Source organism: Lichenostomus cassidix, chromosome 20 (genome assembly GCF_008360975.1).
Source record: "Lichenostomus cassidix isolate B80296 chromosome 20, HeHo_3.0, whole genome shotgun sequence".
Lineage (NCBI taxonomy): Eukaryota > Metazoa > Chordata > Aves > Passeriformes > Meliphagidae > Lichenostomus > Lichenostomus cassidix.
Window position 1 is genome coordinate 12,095,188 of NC_139500.1, and position 19,783 is coordinate 12,114,970.

The 19,783-nt window shown below is 53.5% G+C and overlaps 1 protein-coding gene across 2 annotated transcripts; it reads left to right on the forward strand.

The window, feature by feature from the left end:
• The first annotated feature begins 148 nt into the window (after positions 1–148).
• On the forward strand, positions 149–19,079 carry ZNF341 (zinc finger protein 341). Of its 2 annotated transcripts, none has more exons than XM_085078978.1 (15): positions 149–311; positions 3,930–4,040; positions 5,131–5,318; positions 6,410–6,562; positions 7,188–7,421; positions 8,650–8,845; positions 9,347–9,431; positions 10,379–10,569; positions 11,482–11,675; positions 12,635–12,843; positions 14,098–14,194; positions 14,875–15,007; positions 15,818–15,929; positions 16,717–16,787; positions 17,989–19,079. In XM_085078978.1, the coding sequence occupies exons 1-15, from the start codon at positions 281–283 to the stop codon at positions 18,498–18,500; spliced, it is 2,517 nt and encodes an 838-aa protein (XP_084935104.1). In that variant the 5' UTR covers positions 149–280; the 3' UTR covers positions 18,501–19,079. The 2 variants fall into 2 exon arrangements, with proteins under 2 accessions (XP_084935104.1, XP_084935105.1); XM_085078979.1 differs by lacking the exon at positions 149–311 and adding an exon at positions 1,437–1,455.
• Positions 19,080–19,783: the final 704 nt, after the last annotated feature.

Consider the following 19,783-nt stretch of genomic DNA (forward strand, 5'->3'; position numbering starts at 1 on the left):
GGGTGCCGCTGTGAGCCCGGCCCGGCACAGCCCGGTCATGGGCCGGGGGCCGTGGCCGCCCCGGCCGCACCGAGAGCCCGAGCGGGGCAGGGGCGGCCGCCGGGCGGTCCCTGCCCGATCCCCAGCGGGTTCCCGCGGGCTGTGGCAGTGCCGCTCCGCCGCGCCTCGAGTTGAACACGACCCTCCCCCGCCCCCGGTCCTCCCCCGCCCCTCCCGCGCTGTGCGCCCGGAGTGGGCGGCGGGCGCCCCCTAGTGGCGCCGCTGCCGCCGGTACTCCAAGATGGCGCAGGCGATCTTCGAGGCGCTGGAAGGTAACGGGGCCAGACCGGGGCCGCGCCGGGACCGCCCGGGCCGCGGCGACAGGCGGGGTGCGCGACCCCCGCTCCTCCGGGCTCCCCCTGCCCAGCGCCGCCGCCGCGCGGGACGCGGGGCCGTGGCGGGGCCGCCCCGTGAGGCCCGGCCCGGCGCGGCGTGGGGCGCTCCCGGTAGCCCCGGGCTGTCTCCCGCGCTGCTCCTCCGCTCCCCGCAAGGCGGACTCAGCCGCGGTCCCCGCCGCCAGCTCCCGCCGCGGCCCGGGGCTCGCCACGCCGTCGCCGGCTCCCTGCGGCGCCGCTGTCACCTGCGGTCCCCCGGCCCTGTGCCACCTCCTGCCTGCGCGCCGCGGCATCCCGCGCCGCCCATCGCAGCGCCCTGCGCACCGGCAGCCCTCATTAGCCGCGGGCCCTGCGCTCGGTGCGCCGCATCCCAGCCCTGCCCCAGAGCCCCATGGCCCGAGGCGCCTCACGCTGTCCGTGTGCCCTGCACGTTGGGGCACTGCCATCACCCCGGCTCTGTGCCCAGCAAATAGGGTCACCCACCCGCAGGGCATCCCTTCTCTCCTGTACCTCCCATGTCCCAGCCCTGTGGGACACCCCCTGCATGCTGCGGTCCCCCGTCCTTTCCACACCCAGGGCTCACACTGCTGGCCTCGCTGCTGTGCCATGCTCCGGGCCAGCCCCAGGGAGAGTGCCTGGGTGGCTGCTGGCCCCTGCATGTGTATTTTGAGGGGTGACTGGGCTCTTTGGCCCAGCCTGGGCAGTGCCCATTGTGTGGGTGAACAGGCTGTGTTCAAATTCATCTCAGTTCAGTGCTGGGACATTGTTACAGCCAGGTGCCATCTGAGGGGGACCCTTGGCATGCCAAGCTGTGGCACTGGGCTTGGGGTCAGCCTGTTTGGAGAAAAACTATTTTACAGGCACTGATTTCCTAGACTAGATTACAGGTGTATTTTCCTTCCCACGGGGGGATGCCACTGCCTGGAAGTCCTGGCATCGGATTGTCACCTGTGATCACTGTAGCAAAGAGAGGAGCAGAGAATAATATTTTTCTCTATTTTGTCAGGTTACTTGGTGCATATGCCAGCACCCTGTGTAGAATTAGGTCCCTATTTCCTCTCTGCAATCAGCTCCTCATTGTGTGAGTTTCCTTGCAGCATTCAGGGCAGCAAAGCTTTTCAGCAAATTAAAAAAGTGTGGGTTTTTTTTAAGCCCACAGCAATTGGCAGCTTTTAGTGTCTAAGCTTGTTTGTTTTGTCTTGTTGATTGGATTACAAGTCGATTGTGACTTGGCATTCTTAGAGCAGCCTGGTGCTGCAGGGCACAGGTGCATCTTCACCTGTCACTAAAGCACCTGGTGCTGGTGTCAGGAAAAAAGACTTTATCACGAGGGCTAATCAGCACCTGGGTGGCATGGACAGTCTTGTTTCATGTCTAGCTGAGAGAAATTTGAAAGGGAAAAAAAAAAAAGCATAGATCAGTAGTCCTGTGCTTTTATCCCAGCTTCCCCAAACCACCTTGGTTTTGTTAGGCTCTGGACACCTCAGCTCCTGCTGCTGCTGCCAGGAGAGAGGGAGCTGGGTTTTTTAAGTTTCATGGCTGAAGCGCATCCTGCAGACTGGTGTTGGCTGTAGGCAGGGCAGGATTGATCCAGAACTTTCTCCTGGAGTCTGTGGATGGCTGTGAGTGGCATCCGTGTAACCAAGTAACTGCCAGCCTTTCTTTATGGGTTGCTAACCATGACCTCAGGGGTTTCCCTCTGGGGAGTGTGGTGTTGGGCAGTTACTCAGAGAAGTGGAGGGACTCTGAATTGCCATATAAACATTTCTGTTGTCCTCGGCCATTTTTCTCCATCAGGAGGCTGAGTGCAACACTGACAATGTTGCTGCATCATTCAGGTCTTGGCCTCTCCTCAAGCTTCTTTCTCCTAGTGGGATCAAGGCAGTTGTTTGGCTTTTTTCCTTGGAACATCTGACTGTGTGCCAGAAGAGAACCCAGTTGTCCAATGCCAAGCACATCAAGAGTGGCACTGTTTGTGCAATCTTAATTATCCCCATACTATACTTCACCTGTATTTTTGATCCTTCTTTCCTTTTAGCTTATTTTTGCTGGAGAAGGGCCGCTCCATTTCACTCTCTGCTTTGGCTGTGCCATCAGAAGCCTGCAGTGCTACCTTTGCAGTTGACCAGAGGTGATTTATGCAGGAGGAGGTGTATTTTAGAGCAGCGTTTTGGCTGGAGTGAGGAGATCCTCCCAGGAGTGTTCCAGCAGTGTTCTGCTGGCAGGGCTGACCTGCAGGGCTGGCTCCAGCTCTTCCTGCAAACCAAGGCTTGCAGAACTGGACCTGCAGCTTTGCTGTGCCACTGTGATCTGTGGGAAAGGATTCCCATAGGCATGGTGGGAATTTGATGGTAGTGTGTGATGTTGTGGGATCTGCTGCCTTCCCCCAGCTGCCATTGCAGGATGGTGCTCTGCTCTCTCCCAGGGACATGAGCAGCCACTTCTCAGGGAAAGGATGAAAAAGGTGTTCACAGAGGCTTAATATGACATAGCTCATACTGGAAATGCAGGAGAAATGAGTATTTAGGGTATCTTTAAAAGGCTGTACTCCCCATCAAGAAGGTAGCATAGCAGTTGTCCATGAGAAATTTTATGAGAGGAACTTGGGGTGATGGGTGCTCCTGCTGTGCTGGTCCCTGTGCTGTGATCTGCTGGGGTGCTTCACTGTCCTTTCTGCTGCTGTTTGCAATCTTGTAGCGAAAAGGCACCTAAAAACCCCTCACCTTTCTTCCCTCCCTTAATCCAAAAGGTATCACATACAGCCCTGCTATGCCATTTGCTTCATTCAGGGGTTCCTTGTCATGAAAGAGTGGTAGGAAGGAGTGGTGCATAAAAATCACCCCTTTTCATTATTTTTGTTCCAAAATCAGATTGTCCTATGTGTCTTTACATTCAGTTTCTAAAGAGAAAGAGTGTGTCATACTTAATCCACAGTCACATGCTGCTGGCCAGGTTGTCTCCCTTGATAAGCAGTCCCAATTTCCTGTATTTATCTGGAATATTTTAAAATGTTTTAGCTGTAGTGAAAAACGTTTGTGCCAAAACAAGTAAGCTGATTCCGACAACAAATCTGACTGGGTGTGTGTGCCTTGTGTCTGATCAGATCTGAGAATACTGGCTTTGAAAACAGGGAGGCATTTGTGACAGTGCTGCTGGGCGAGCTGCTGCACACGAGGATTTTGTGTGCCCCGAGCTCAGTGTCTGTGCTGCATCCCCAGGCAGACCTACCCAGGCTGCTGCCCTGTGACATCCCCACATTCCCTGTGACATTCTCTGTTATAAGTGTACTTCCTCTCTGCAGCAAGTGCCTGAAACCAAGCCCTCTTTGGGCTTTTTTTGCCCTTCTTCTCTTCTTTCTTGCACCAAAGGAGTTGTGGAGACAGGTGGGAGCATTGCTGTTGTGTGGTAGTTGATGCTGTGGGCTCGATGGTGAGAAGCTGAGAAGCTCTGGGAGGAGAGAGCAGCAGCTGCAGAGTGGCTTCTCTCCAAGACTTGGGAGTCCACTCCCTGTTTGGCTGTGTTCAGTTTACCATCCATGCTTGTGTCTCCTTTCAGGAATGGATAATCAGACAGTGCTGGCTGTGCAGTCCTTACTGGATGGGCAAGGAGGTGTGACAGATCCATCTGCTCCAAATGTCAACTCCTCCGCCGCCATCCAGCCCATGGGTGAGTCCTGGTGGCGCTGGGAGAGAGGAGAGGGGCAGGAGGGCTGCACCTCTGCCCTAGAGTGCACAGCTGGCAGAACAGCTGGGTGTGTAGGGTGCTGCTACGAGTGTTGTGAGCCCACAGGAGGAGGGGACAAGTGCCCAAGTGAGCAGTGATGTTTTTGGAGATGGCCATGAAAACAGACTTGACCATGTGCTTCCAATAAAGGCACAAAAGGAAGGAGAAGCCACTGTCCCCACCACTAATGCTTGTTCCTGTTCACATTTTTTATTTAATATCCACTCGTTGTCCTCAGGAGGTGCACAAGTGCTCCAGTCCTGGAGCATCTCTGTGTGAATGAATATGGGAACAGGTCATTTATCTGCATGTGGACCCTCACGGTGCTGGGCTAGAACTTGCTGGGTGGACATGGAGTTATCCCCCAAGAAGTTACAGTCTGTGTCCCCAGAAATGTTCAACTTCAGGCTGTGACTCAGACAGCCTTGTGAGTCTGCCTGGATGGAATGCAGATGTTGTGTGGTTTGCTAGCACTGCAGATTTCAGCTGGGACATGTAACTGGGTTGTCTTCTTTCTGCTTCACATGTTGAACAGAGGTGCCAAAACCCAGCAGCGTTGTGGAGTGGTGGCTTTAGGACACAAGCTGACAGTGACTCTGTGCCCTGATCCAGGGTACTTCTTGTGCTTTGTGCAACCTGAGTAATAAAATCTGCCTCAGCCACCACAACAGTGATGCTTTGGGATGAGCTGCTTTGACTAAAAGTAGAGGGTGCTACAGGAGCAGGGCTGGGTTGGTTGTTCTGTCTTTGGAATGAGAAGACAGACAGTGGGAAAAGTGTGACTCAGGGAGACATTGGGGTTTGTATATGGCAGCAGGGCTGAGATGGGCTCAGTCACGTCACTTGTCTTTAGGGAGAGCTTGGGCTTGGGGAGAAGGGACAGCTTGGCCCTTGCAGCTGATCTCTCCTGATGATGATGATGTCCTCAAGGTGCTGAGATCCAAAAGGTGCCTGTTACCCTACACTGTGGTTGCTGAGTGGAGCCCTGGGGAATGCAGGAAAAGGCCTGAAGCTCTGCTCCTCTTCATTGCAGATGATGAAGACGTGTTCCTGTGTGGGAAGTGTAAGAAGCAGTTCAACTCCCTGCCTGCCTTCATGACCCACAAGAGAGAGCAGTGCCAGGGCAGTGCCCCATCCCTCTCCTCAGTGTCCCTGGCCACCAACAGTGTGTACACTCCATCCATCACCTCGGTGCAGCAAGCTCCCAGTGCCAGCCGCCAGGTACCGTGCTGCAGGCACAGGCTCTGCTGCTGGGATTTGGGGCTGGGGGGACATTGGGATGAAGCTTTTAGATACACTGGTGCCTCATGACTGAGCTCTGCTCTGGGAGGCTCAGTTGGTGTCCCTTTGTTGGCTTTTCACCTCATAGTTAAAGTGGGGCCCTCTGCAGTGAGGTGTCCTCCAGCAGGAGTGTCTGGCAGCCTTTTTTCGGGACAGGATGGGACATGAGGGACATGAGGGACATGTTGTGTCTGTGCTGCAGCTGGACCTTGGCTCCACTGCAGAGCCCCAGTGTCACAGCCTAGCCATGTGCCTGGGTGTACTCTCACAGTGCTTGGGGGGCCATGGCTCTTACTGTCCCCTGGGCCATGGTCTGGCTCATGGGCAGACGAGGAACAGCTTCATCCCTGCATCCCTCCTCTCTCATTCCTGCAAGTAAGCCCACATAATGTGCTGTGATGAATGCTGGGGCGATATCCTCTCTGGAGTAACATTCCTTCCCTAGACAATTCTCCAGAGTGAGTCCCTGGTGCATGATATGTAATGTGCCTGCAGTTGTGGTTTCCAAAGTACTTTCAAACCAACTGCTTTTTCCATGTTAACATAGTCCCCGTGGATGGTGCTTCTTCCCAGGACTGTGAACACAGGTTGTTTTCAGCCAAAAAATTCAACAGCTTCCCTCCCCTGATATAATCTGAGTCCAGTCTGGAGAGATGAGTTTGACATTCACCATCTGTAGCCAGAGCAGCCTTCCTCAGTTCTCCACCTTCTCTCACTGGTGCAAGCAGCCGGGAAAGGCCTGAGCTTGTCCCTGACCAGTTTGTCATGCAGACCTTGTGTAATAACGCCTGATTGGAATTGTAGCCAATGGCCACTTTCTGAGGCAGTGAGATACTTTTTTCCTCCTTTGTTCCTGGAGCTAAGAATCTCCCATGGACTCAGCAGGAAGCTGCAGATAATTACTGTGTCTCCCTGCTGACCAGAGGCTGTGAAAGGAGAGACCCTGAGGTTCAATAAAAAGCAGTGTCTTTGTTTTTTGGGTATTGTTTTGTCCTGTTGCTGGCTAACAGTGTATCTTTCTTTTCTTTCAGCAAATCTCTACGTACATCACGGTTCCCCCATCCCCTTTGATTCAGACCCTGGTACAGGGGAACATACTGGTCAGTGATGAGGTGCTGATGTCAGCCATGTCTGCTTTCACCTCCTTGGACCAGCCCATGCCAGCGGTGCAGCCCCCAGTGCAGGTAAGGGACACGTGTGGATCCAGGGAGTCATGGGTAAAGCTCATCCAATTCCAACACCATGGCCATGGCTGTGACACCTTCCACTAGACCAGGTTGCTCCAAGCCCCATCCAGATCCCTCTGGATGCCCCATTCCTTCCCTTTAGTGTGTTGACTGCACCACACAGTTTGATGACGTTTGCAAACTTGCATGTTGTTGGATCCTCAGATCTTTGTGATGTGGTCTCCTGCTTTTTCTTGAGCCCCCATATAGTGGTTGGTTTCCATGGATTCCTCCCCTCCTGGGAGGGTTGTTTGTGCTCTCCCCAGGCTGGCTGGGCTGTATACACTCTCTGCTCCAAAAATATTACTTGTAACCAGAAGGATTTAAAACTTTAAAAACAAAGCAATAAAAGCAGTGGGACTTGAGGGCTTGGGTTTTGGAGGAGGCAGTGTGTGCCTGTAGGCCATGCCAAGCCTCCAGCACAGTCTGGTTCAACCTGCCAGCTGGATGTGCTGCGTTGTGCCAAGACATCACTGCTGTTCCCGCAGGCAACTTGGGATTGGGGATGTGTGTGAGGGAGCAGCCCCTCCAGCTCCTGTTTGCTGCATTTCCAACATGCTGTGTGTCTCCTGTCTGGTTGCAGAGCAGCATGAGTATGCACGCTGGAGCTGGCTACCTGTCCCAGCCCCCGCCACCCCCACCGCCCCCACCGCCGCCCCCTCCTCAGCCTCCGCCCGCCCCCCCGAGCCTGGGCGCTCCCGGGCAGCCTGGCACCGGCAGCGGGGTGGTGGAAGTGTACAGTGCCCCTGCTCCCATGGCAGCGTCCAGCACCGTGGAGATCCAGAGCCTGGGCATGCAGCCCTATCCGCCCATGGAGGTAAGGCTGGCCCTAGGGATCTGTCCTCAGAGAGCCACACAGTGGGTTGAGTTGGGAGGGACCTTAAAGTCATCCAGTTCCAACCCCCTGCCGTGGAAGGGACACCTTCTACTAGACCAGGTTGCTCTAAGCCTCGTCCAACTTGGCCTTGAGGAACATGGAATTACTGTGTGGAAAATGGGTTTGGTTATTTGGCAACAATTATTTCCTCTGGGAGAAGGTACCAAACAGAAGGATATCAGTAAGGTGATGGGGGTTCTGAGAACAGGAGAAGCACCTAAGAGGGACAGAGGACTTGGCTGGCACAGGCTTAGGGGACTTGAGTATTTGTTTTGGTCAAGGGACATTCGTAGATGTTGGGAGTGAGAGGGAGTTGAGATGAGGGGTTCACCTTCTGTAGAAGCACAGAGCACCACACTGCACACGTCAGGCTTATGGGGAGAGAAAAATTCAGTTTAAATCTCAAGTTTGACAGGGTGGTTATTGCTAAAGAGAGGCACAGGCGGGGTGGATTTACTGGTGGATCAGCTGTTTGCAGTCTCCATGTTTGCACTCCCTTTCACAACAGGAGCTGTTGGGTGTGACTGAGGTTTGTCATCCTTACCTGTGCAGCTGGCATTTGATCTGGAAGTTCCAGTGGTCAGAAATGGATGGGGATGTTGGATAAGTAGTGGTCTGTCTTAATTTATCAGGGTGGGCAGCAGAAACACTCTCAAACTATCACCCCAGACTGATGACTCTGTCTCTAAGTGTCCTTTCCTAATCCTGATGCTGACCTAAACAGCCATACTTTGGCACCTGGAGTTTCCTTGTGCCTGCCTTCCCTTCTGCAGTCCTGCCAGGGCAGGCAGCAGGACCTGGAGATCCCTGCCACAGGGTCAACAGTGATCCTTCTGGTGAGCTGCTCCAGAGAGATAAGAAATTCTCCCAGGCATAAGATATAGATGAAGGACAAGACAGCTCCCTCAGAGTGTTTCTTTGCTCTCCTCAGAGTGTTCTTGCTGTAATAACTGCTGGATGCTTTTTGATGTTCAGCAAGAGTTTTCCATTGTGCAAGGTATTAATTTTGTTTAGAGACACATTGTTGGACTGGTGAACCAGAAATTTGATCCAGTTTGGCAGAAGGCAGAAAACCCAACAGCAGCCTGGTGTGGCTGGCAATGGAGGTTAGGGCATGGTGCAGTTCTCTGTAGCAAACCTGTTCCACTGATGAATTGCCCTCTTGCAGGTACCGAGCCAGTGTGTGGAAAGCCCCGTGTACCCCTCTGCCCCTGTGTACAGCCCTGGGAAGCAGGGGTTCAAGGCCAAGAGCACCAGTGCTCCCAGTGCCCTGAGCAGTGCAGGAGGAGGCTCTGTGGTTGGCTTTGATTCCCCTGCTGCTGCCAAAACTCGCCGCTGCAAGAACGACACTGGGCTGCAGGAAGGTGAGTTAAACCTTACAGCACCTGCCCTGTGTGTCACTGTGCTTGTCCTGAGTGGGCTGCCAAGCCATTGGGTCCCCGAGGGGTGGCATTGGCTGTGCAGCTCTGGAGGGGGAACCAAATGCCCTGCATGAAACTGATGGGTGACCTGGTGAGCTCACAGCAGAGACAGAGGTGAGGCTCTTCCTCTTATTCATGCTCTGTCTTTTCCCAATGCCCAGAGCACCTTTAAGGTTGGTGCTCTGTAGCTGGAAAGGCAGTGGTTGATGCCTGAGGGGGATGCCCTGCCCCACCAGACTACACTCCTCAGGATTTGTAGAGGTGGCTCAGGCTATGTTAAATCAATGTTTGTGCCCATAACCACTGCCCAATCTGGCCAAGCAGATCTTACCCGTTCATAAGCCCTTTAGTCTTGGTCCTGAGCAGCCATGTCTGGGGGTGAGGGCCCTGTGACACAGTGGGGACAGGGCTGTGCCACATTCATGTGTGTGCTCTTGATTTCAGGCAAACCCAAGTCCCCCAAGCTGAAATGCACATACTGTGACAAGGCCTTTACCAAGAACTTCGACCTGCAGCAGCACATCAGGAGGTAACAGTGCCCTACCCTGGACACAGCAGGCTGGGCTGGAGGAGACACAGCTCTGCTGAGGGAATCTGCACAGTCCAGTTTGTCATGTCCCAGAATCTGTGCTGCAATGGGAGGGATCCTTCACCCCTTTCACCCCAGGACAACTTTTCCCCCATGACTGGGGTGAAGGCTGTATCATGGATGTAATCTTCATGCTGATGATGTGCTGGGACTGGAGGCTTGTTTTCCTTGCCGATGAGACCTTGACAGCCAAACCTCTTGTCACCTGATCATTGGAGCAGCACCATTCCCACTGCTTGCCTCTGCCCTTCCCTTTCCTCTTCGTCCCCAGCAAGCTGCAGCCTTCCTGTTTGCTGCTGTTAGCAAAGTGTAAGCCAAGCTCAGTGTCTGTACAGGGAACTCTAACTAGAGAGCTTTTCCCTGGCTTGGGGAAGCTGAAATCTTCAGAGCTTTTTTCCTTCAGTGGAGTCAGCTGGACTCAGAACAGATGGGAACGAACAAGTGGTGGTTTTTGCACCCCTTCCCAACTTGGACTCTTCACTCTTTCTCCTGAAACAGAAAAGCAGGGTAGAAAGATCTTTCTGTTGTGGATAGAGGAGAGCAAATTCAGGCAGATCAAGGGAGGGAGGGGTGACGGGGAAGAAAAAGCTTGTACCCCTGAGAAAGTGATGAGGTCCCCAAGGTCTGTACAGAGAGCCTGACAGTGAGTGCCCTGATGTTGCTCTAGAGCTGTTTTCCTCTCCTGCTCCTTTTCTTGTTTTGATTGTGGCCTCTGACAATCCACCTCTTCCAGTGAATCAGGTCTCAATGCCTTGGTTGGTGGCCCCAGGTGTGATGTGCCAAACCAAGTGCCCAGCACTGTCCTTTGGCAGCCACCCCTCCACAGGCCCTGCCTGGGGGCTGTCTCCTCTCTCCACCAGCTGCTGACTTGGTGCCTTCTCCTTCAGTCACACAGGTGAGAAGCCCTTCCAGTGCATCGTGTGTGGCCGAGCCTTTGCCCAGAAGTCCAATGTGAAGAAGCACATGCAGACCCATAAAGTGTGGCCTCCAGGGCTGGGCTGCACCATCTCCCGCAACTCCATCACTGTGCAAGTCATGGCCTTGAACCCCAACCAGCCTGAGGATGAGGAGAACACAGGTTTGGTGCCTGGGGATGGTGTGGGCATGGGGCAGAGCAGTGCTGTGAGGAGGCTGCAGGTCTCTGCACCTCACCCAGGCAGGGAGGGGAGCTGTGTGTGCTGTTTGCATTCCTTGGTGGAGTTTAGCAGCTCACACTAAGCAAGTTGCTGGAAGCTGCATCCTTTAATACCCTGAGCCATGGCAGGTTCAGGTGCTGGTGGAGACAGTGGCTCCAAACTCTGTGCTAGTATGTGCATGTGAACAGGGCAAGGTGTCTTCCTCTTATCATTCCCTGGCAGGTACAGCTTTGGCAGTGCATGAGCCACACCTGACAGCTCTGGCCTAGGGCACAGGCAGCTGGTCATTTAGCATAGCTCAGTGCTCTGGCTTTGCACTGTGCAGGTCATTCCCAGGCTGAATCAGACCACAATGGCCACCTGAAAATACTTGAAGTAGAGAAGAGCTCCTTGCTGGTGTCTGGATCCCCTTCCTGCTGGTGGCCCCAGTCCTGGCAGGGGAGGGAATGCAGTGACAATGTCATGTCTAGCACAAGGGACAACTGGAGCTGCTCTCTGCAGGCATCATGGACTGTGAGCTGCTGGCTGGATCTTACCTCCTGTCTCCTGCCAGTGGTGGGAGTAAATCTGGCTCTGGTTCACTGATGGAGGCCTGTTCTCTGACTGCTCCACAGAGCACAGTTATATCCCTGGAGAAAGAGAGTGGGCTAGGGGAGGGGAAGATGGAATAGTCAGAGCCCTTAATAATCTGCCAACAAATTTCAAACGACCCTGTTAGTAAGATTCATCTGATTTTGAAGAGTCTGTCTGTGAAAGGGAGGAAGAGCCTGGCCTGGTGTGTCCTGGCAGCATGGTGCTTGCAGAGCAGCTTTCAGAGCAGTCTCATGGCAGGCTGGGACTTTCCCTCTCTCCAGGTTTGCCTCAGCCCTCCGGGAACACGGTGCCCCCACCCCAGGAGCTGAGCCCCTTGGAGGAGAGCGAGGCGGGCAAGCTGGAAGCCAAGCAGGTTGTCCTGATCGACAGCTCTTACCAGTGCCAGTTCTGCCCCAGCAAGTTCAACACCTACTTCCAGCTCAAATCACACATGACACAGCACAAGAATGAGCAGGTAGGGACCGAGGGTGCCGGTGTGGATGGCAATATTGGGATTGGCTTCATATAATGTACCAGTTACCAGGGTCTGTCCTCAGCCTCTTGGTCTGTAAAGCTGCTAGTTCTTCCCATGCAGCTCAGTGCTCAGGGCTGTAGCTGTGTGGTCTGAGTGGCTTTGAAAAACTCCTCTCTCTCAACCCTGCTGAGTAAGAATTCAACCAAGCAGGTTTGGGTGGCTGGAGAGGAAGCAAAGAAGTGAAATGTTTGGGTTCTGGGCCCCTCACTTCCTGAAAGACATGGAGGTGCTGGAGTGTGTCCACAGAAGGGCAATGGAGTTGGGGAAGGGGCTGGAGAATAAGGCGTAGGAAGAGTGGCTGAGGGAGCCTGGAGCAAAGGAGGCTCAGGGGGGATATTGTGGCTCTCCACAGCTCCTGACAGGAAGGGGGCAGCCAGGGAGGTCAGGCTGTGCTCCCAGGGAGCAGGGACAGGAGGAAACAGCCTCAAGCTGTGCCAGGGGAAGTTCAGGTTGGACATCAGGAAGTTTCTTCACTCAGAGGGTTGTTAGGCACTGGAGTGGGTCGTCCAGGGAATTGAACTCCCTGGAGGTGTTCAGTCAATGATTACACATGGCCACTTAGTGCTGTGGTTTAGTTGACAAAGTAGTGTTTGGTCAAAGATTGGAGTCAATGACCTTGGAGGACTTTTCCAACCTTTATGATTCTATGAAATCCAGAGTTTTCAGTGTAAGTGGCAGCTCTCAAGTCATGGGGCAAGCACTTCTGGGGTGTTGTGATCGCACACACTCAAGTGGTTTCAGGCCCTCAAATCAACACCCCTTTGTCCCACCTTGCTTTCTCAGGGTGCCCTGACAGTCTATGTTTCTTTCCAGAATGGAAGGCAACCCTGACTGTTGGCAGAGGATTTTCCCTGGTTGTTTCCTTGGTGATCCTCTCCAGTTGCTCTCCCTTCTCCCAGGTGTACAAATGTGTGGTGAAGACCTGTGCCCAGACCTTCCAGAAGCTGGAGTCCTTCCTGGAGCACATCAAGAGCCACCAGGAGGAGCTGAGTTACCGCTGCCACCTCTGCAGCAAGGACTTCCCCTCGCTGTATGAGCTGGGCGTGCACCAGTACTCGCACAGCCTGCTGCCCCAGCACAGCCCCAAGAAGGACATGGCCGTGTACAAGTACAGTACAATCGCTGCTCACAAGGCTTGTAGGAGTGAGTGGGTGCAGAGCATGGTTGGTGGGACCTCAGAGGGGACAGGGGGCCCTGTGTCCAGTGGCCGTGGTGCTTTTGGACATCATGGGGGGCTCTCCACTGGACAGCAAGGGCCAAGCACTTTGAATGCAGGGAGTCTTTTGGAATGACAGTGATTGGTTATGTGTGAAGATCCCATCACTGCAGTTCCTCTTATCACTAGTGAAGAGTGAGATGGGCATGGGTGAACCTGCCTTGGGCTGGGTCAGAGAGTCAAGGAAGCCCTTCCCAGCCTGTTTTCTGTGATTCTTCACCTGCAGCAAAGGGAATGTGCGTTGTTAGAAGCTGTGCCCAGAAAAAAATTTCCTATCCCTTTGCTGCAGAAGGGTTTGTTCCTTGGAAAGCTTTTCGACTAGTGTGGAGGGAAAATGTGAGGAGTTCCACAAAGAGCTCCATTGAGCTTTTGAAATACTCACAGAGATGTCGAGAGGGAGTAGGAAGCCCAGGAGATACTGGAGTCACTTCAGAGCTTCATGGAATAAATACCTGCTAATTCTTGCCCAGACCACGGTTTCTAGTTACCCTTGCACTACAGAGCTTTGTTGTACAGCTTGGTAGTGGGGATCCTTGAGATCAGAGCCCTGCTAGTGCTTGAGGAGGTTTTAGTCTGACCTAAGGAGAAAGGGTTTCACAGCAGGTACATGTGAGTGCTCCTGTCCTCACTGCTGATGGTGCCTGTCCCTAGTGCCTGCTGTGAGTCAGCTTTGGCAGAGCTCTCTGGCAGAAATACTGCCAGGATGTGTGACCCCTGCCATGCTGTGTCCCCACTCTCAGCTCCTTACTGGGAGCTGCTGTCTTCAAGCAATGGAGATGGAAGGAGGTGTTTGAAATAAAGTGAAGTCCTTACCCAGGGCTTGTCTCCATGAGGAAGCAATGTGGAATATGTGCTCAGGTCTGGGTGCTCCCATGGCAGCCTGTGGGAAGAGAATTAGAATCCAAAGGCTTCTCCACCCAGTTTTGCAGCATTTCCCTCTCTGAAGGATGCTAAGTGTGAGTGTGAGCTGGCATGTGGGTTGCTGAGGTTCTGGAGCACTTGAGTGGTTATTTTCTGTACCAACCCTGCCAGAGATCCCCTGGAAGGTGGCTGGGCTGGGCTGGGCTGGGCTGGGCAGGGCAGGTCTGCTGGGGGTTTGCTGCAGGAACCTCACTCATAGGCTCTGTCGTGTCTCCCCACGTGCAGGTGTGTGAAGTGTGTCAATAAATACTCCACCCCAGAAGCCCTGGAGCACCATCTGCAGACAGCAACACACAACTTCCCCTGCCCTCACTGCCAGAAGGTGGGTGCTGACCACTGCCTGAGCTGGGCCTGGACACCTGGCAAGGGCTCTGAGGGGGACACGAACCCTCAGCTCCATGAATAGGAGCCTTTGGTAACAGAGTCTGAGGAAGCAGAAGGTGAAGGTAACTGTGGGGAAGGTAGGAGCTCCTGGGGATCCTTACCCAGCCCAGTCTACTGCTGGCTTTGGTGGGAGACTGGGCATCCATATGAGATGCTGGTCCTTAGCACTATGGTGTTACACACTGACAGCAAGATTTCAGCTTGTGTTTGTTAAAAAAAATTTTGGCGCTTTTTTGTTTCGAGGTTTTGTTGGTTGGTTTTTAAAGCTCTATCTGAATTTTCTTTATACAATCCTGAAAGTTTTCTCAGTGCATCCTTCTTGGGAAAGCAGTGACTGAGCTTCTTACTTAAATTGCCCAGAGAAACTGTGGCTGCCCCATCCCTGGAAGTGTACAAGCCCAGGCTGGATGGGGCTTGGAGCAGCCTGGGATAGTGGAAGGTGGTGGAAGGTGTCCCTGCCCATAGCAGCGGTGTTGGGACTGGATGAAGCTTGAAGTCCCTTCCAACCCAAACAACTCCATCATTCTTACATTTTCTATCCAGGCTACACCTCCCATGCCATCTCCATGATGACCCATGCATGGTGCCAGCTCTGAGCCATGTTTTTGTGTGTTCCAGGTGTTCCCCTGTGAGCGCTACCTGCGCCGCCACATCCCCACGCACGGCGGGGGCAGCAAGTTCAAGTGCCAGATCTGCAAGAAGTTCTTCCGGCGGGAGCACTACCTCAAGCTGCATGCCCACATCCACTCGGGTACAGCTCCCCTGGCTCCCAGTGCTCGTCACCTCTGTGCCACAGTCCTGCCTACCCTGTGCCCCTGGGAGTGGGAATCACTTGGCTCTGGGGCATTTGTAGTAATGTGGTTTCAGACCAATGGGTTTGGTTCTGCCTCATTCTCAGTACTGCACTAGTTAGGACACACAGGTGGCTTCCCTACTTCCTGTGGTATCAGAGCTAAGGAATTATTTGGCCCTGGAGAGCAGGATCAGTGCACAGCATGGGTTGTACCCATCCATTTCTTATTTTATTGAGGAGAGGCTGAGGGATCTGGGGTTGTTTAACCTGGAGAAAAGGAGGCTCAGGGGAGACCTTATCACTCTCCATAGCTCCCTGACAGGAGGCTGCAGCCAGGTGGGGGTTGGTCTTTTCTCCCAGGCAACCAGCAGCAGGACAAGAGGATACAGCCTTCAGCTGCACCAGCTTAACCAGGGGAGGTTTAGGCTAGACATTGGGAAGAAGTTCACAGAAAGGGTGATTGGGCACTGGAATGGGCTGCCCAGGGAAGTGGTGGTCACCATCCCTGGAGGTGTTTGAGAAAAGACTAGCTGTGGCACTCAGCACCATGGTCTGTTTGACAAGGTGGTGCTGGGTCACAGGTCAAGATCTCAAAGGTCTTTTCCAACCTAGTTAATTCTGTGTGATTCTGTGGGATTTTTCCATTGGGCAGGGCAATCTGGGGATGGAAGTCTGACAGTGTGGCACAGCTGGCCTTGGTGGATCCTGTCCATGGCTGGCCAACCTGTGTGGCTGGATTGTCCCTGACCCTTGCTCTGTCCTCCCCAGGTGAGAAGCCCTTCAAGTGTGCGGTGTGTGACGCGGCGTTCAATCGCAAGGACAAGCTCAAGCGCCACATGCTCATCCACGAGCCCTTCAAGAAATACAAATGTCCCTTCTCGTATGTAATGTGTGCACATGACAGAGTGTCTGAACGGGGTTGGGATGGGGGGAATGTCTCCTGCAGCTATCCTAGGGGGCATTGTGACACCTCTCAAGCTAGTGCTGCTTGGGGAGGTTGGAATGCTGTGTGCTGTTCTACTGGGAACCCGAGAGTCCCAGTTTTGTCACTGACTTCATGTAGGGCCTCATCATTTCATTGGCTCATCAGCCCTGTAAAATAGCTCCTGCAGCCATGGGAGGCTTGGGGGAGCACCTGGGGAGCACTGGAGAAGACAAGGAGCATTATTTGTCCACAGAGGTTGCCTGGAGGATGGGCTCTCCCTCACTGCCATGTCTCCAAAAGCACTTGGCACCATAGGACCTAATGTAGAAGCTAGAGGAGCCATGTTTTGGAAGGTGCATCCCCAAATCCATGGCACAGACATGGACTTTCTGAGATAGCTAAGACTCGCTGGCTTTTCTCCTTGCTCCAGCCACCTTGTACCTTCTTCCAAAATACTTCTGTCTCCAGCTGGGATCTTGAACCTGCTGCATTTCAGAGCATTTATAGTGAGACACAAACCATGTGTAATACTGGAGAAGCCACATGTCCCTGTGGCAGCCTGTTTATTCCTTGCCCCTCCCCAGAAAGGCTGAAATAATGCAACTCCTGCTGGGGCTTCACTGAGAGAAACATCTGGGTGCTGCTAAGGAGAAGGGTCACAGATCTCTTTATGATCTGGGATCTGTTATAAATCGATCCTCAGGTGATTCCCACATCTCACCAGCATTTGTTGTTGTTCCAGAAGCCACACAGGCTGCAATAAAGAGTTCAACAGGCCTGACAAGCTGAAGGCTCACATTCTGTCCCATTCAGGTGAGTCGTTGGGAATGCAGTGACTGGGATTCCCTGTGGTGCTGCAGGAGCATGTGACAGAAGGACTGAGCCTGAGAAATAAGAATAATTTACTAGCTTTAGATTTTTTTTTCTCTCTGTTTTGCTGCAGACCTGTTTAAGTGAGTGTCTATTCAGGATTATGTCTAAACTTTGGGCTGCTTTCTAAGACAATATAATCTGTAGGCAGGGCCTGCTGGTGAGACTCAAAAGCTGAGCTGGATTGTTTGGTCTGTTTACTATCAAGTGAATATCCACAGTGCTCTGTCCACTCCTCCCCAGTCCCATCTCACATGCAAAAAGAGATCTCATGGGATTTGATTTCCTTCTCGTGTTCCAAAAATGAGGCTCCCCCTCCTAATAAAGACAAATAATTTATTCCCATTATTTAGTCCCATGCCCTAGGGAACAATCAGACTTTTATCTCTTGGGGTAAAACTGGAAGTCTTTCCTTGTGCCCAAAGCCCTGCAGAGTGGGATCAGATGGGATGGGCTGATAGTGCAGTTGTTCCAGACTGTACATTCCCATATTTTGGAGGGAAAAAAAGTGAAAATTTCTTTGTTTACTAAATACATTGGGAAAAAAAAAACCAACTTAAAGATTGTTTTGCATTTTCATCATAAATACCTGAGATGTTTTTCTGGTGATATTTTAATGCTCTTACTTGAGGCAAGAATGTTTATTTACAGTCTGCAGTTCCCTCCCAAGGGGCAGTGGAGGGACAGGCACTGATCTCTGCTCTCTGTGACCAGTGACAGCTCCTGAGGGAATGGCTGGAGCTGTGTCAGGGGAGGGTCAGGCTGGAGATCAGGAAAGGTTCTTCCCCCAGAGGGTGCTGGCACTGCCCAGGCTCCCAAGGCAATGGGCACAGCCTGAGGCTGCCAGAGCTCCAGGAGTGTTTGGACAGCACTGCCAGGGATGCACAGGGTGGGATTGTTGGGGTGTCTGTGCAGGGACAGGGGTTGGGCTGGATGATCCTGTGCAGGATCATTAAATGATTCTGCAAAGGGCTAAAACAATGGTTAAACACAGACATCCAAGCTGTAGCCACCCACCCTTTTCTCTGTGTGGCGCAATATCTCCCCCCTTTCATTAGGGAGCACCTCCTTGGAGCAGGAGGTGAAGCTGTCCCTCTCTCCCCTGCTGGCATGGCTGTGTCTCTAACGAGCTCTCTCTCTGCAGGGATGAAGATCCACAAGTGCCAGTACTGTAACAAGTCCTTCAGCCGCCGCGCCCACATGGTGGAGCACCAGCGCTCTCACACGGGCAACTACAAATACCGCTGCCCCACGTGCAGCAAGGGCTTCACCCGCCACAAGTACATGAGGGACCACAAGTGCCGCCTGGGCTCGCCCAAGGACAAGGAGCTGCAGCTCAGGAAGGCCCAGAAGAAGCGGGTGGCGCGGGGCCGCAAGGCCGGGCTGGGGCTGCCCAGCGCGCTGGGGCTGCCCGAGCTCAAGGACGGCGCTGCCGGGGAGAGCCCCGCCGAGGGGAACCCCAACAAAGAGCCCTTCCAGGAGTCAGACGCCGTCCTGTCCATCGTGGTTGGCGGCTCTGGAGCTGCCGACTCGGAGCTGGTCCCTGGGCAGCCCAACAGCATGGCCTCCAACCTGGCCCTGGCAGAGCTGCAGACGTCGTCGGACGGGCCCTGCGCCATGCTGGCTGTCCCTGTGTACATCCAGACCTCGGAGTGACAATGCCCAGAGCCACTGTGTGGCTGGGGGCTGCTGCTGCCACTGTCCCACTCGGTGCTCAAATTTAACCCCGTGGAAAAGACCAAAGCTCTTCTGGGGAGGTAGATGGATATGGGAGAGAATGGCTTCCATCTCCACTGGCTCTTCCCATCCTTGGGCAGAGGACTGCTTAGAAGCCACTGGTGGCTACAAGGCACTGAAGAGGGTGGCTCCATTATTTCTTGTCCCTCTGCACCACGGGTCAGCTTAGGGCAAGAAAGACAAAGATCCCTGAATCAGGGTAAGAAGAAGGACCATGCAAACTTGCAACAAACAGAGCTGCTGCAATCAGGTGGCTTTGCAAATCACAGCCTGTCCCATCTGTGGTTTTTCTGGCCTAAAAGCTGTATTGCCCAGTATTTGGGTGGCCCTTCTGAGAGCAAACATCCTTCCTAGTGGAAGCAAGTTCATCCTGAGATCCTTTGGGAACACTGTTCAGAAATACCCTGATAGACTTATGTCTGGTATCTTCTCTCTGTCTCTCTCAGTAGAAAGATCACCGTGTCTGTACTACACATGTTATAAACACCCTGGACCTCACGTGTGGAGTCAGTGTGTGGGAACGTGTGCCTGTGTGTGTGTGTTGGCTCTTCTCTCTGGTTGCTGTTCTCTCCACAGTGTTCATGCTTTTTCCCCAGATCCAGGGATCTCTTGAGTGCCTTAGGCAGCAATGACTCCATCCCTGTGAACAGTGAAATGTGACCCCTGTGTTGAGAGAGAGCACTAAGGGCTGAGTGAGGTGACCTGTCTGGGGTCGCACAGGAAACCTGTGATGCATCCAGGAGCCAGTGTTCCAGCATTGGCTGTGGGCCAGGTGCTGCAGACAAGCTCTGCCAGCTGCTTCCCAACCTCCACATTCCCTCAGCTCAGTTCTTGTCAGCACTTTCAGTGGGGAATTGGTGTGGTTGAGCAGCAGGGAACTCCAGTGTGACTGGGACATTTGTTGTCCTCTTGGCTTCTCTGATTTCCCAAGTAGGAGTCCCAGATCCAGCATGGGAGCACCAAACCCAGGAACTGAAAATTCCCATTGTGCAGTGTTGGTGAGGGAGGTGCAGGGGCAGGTCTGGAGCCCAGTTAGGTCAGGGAGCAGGCAGGGGTGTTGCTGCCTGCTCCAGAGCCCTGCCAGGCTCCTGTTTGCCACTGCCACAGGATGCACTGGCTTTTGGGGAAGGATCTGCACCTAGACCTGCACATCCCTGCTGCCTCCAGGTCCTCCTGGGATGTGTGTCCCCCTGCTCTGTTCT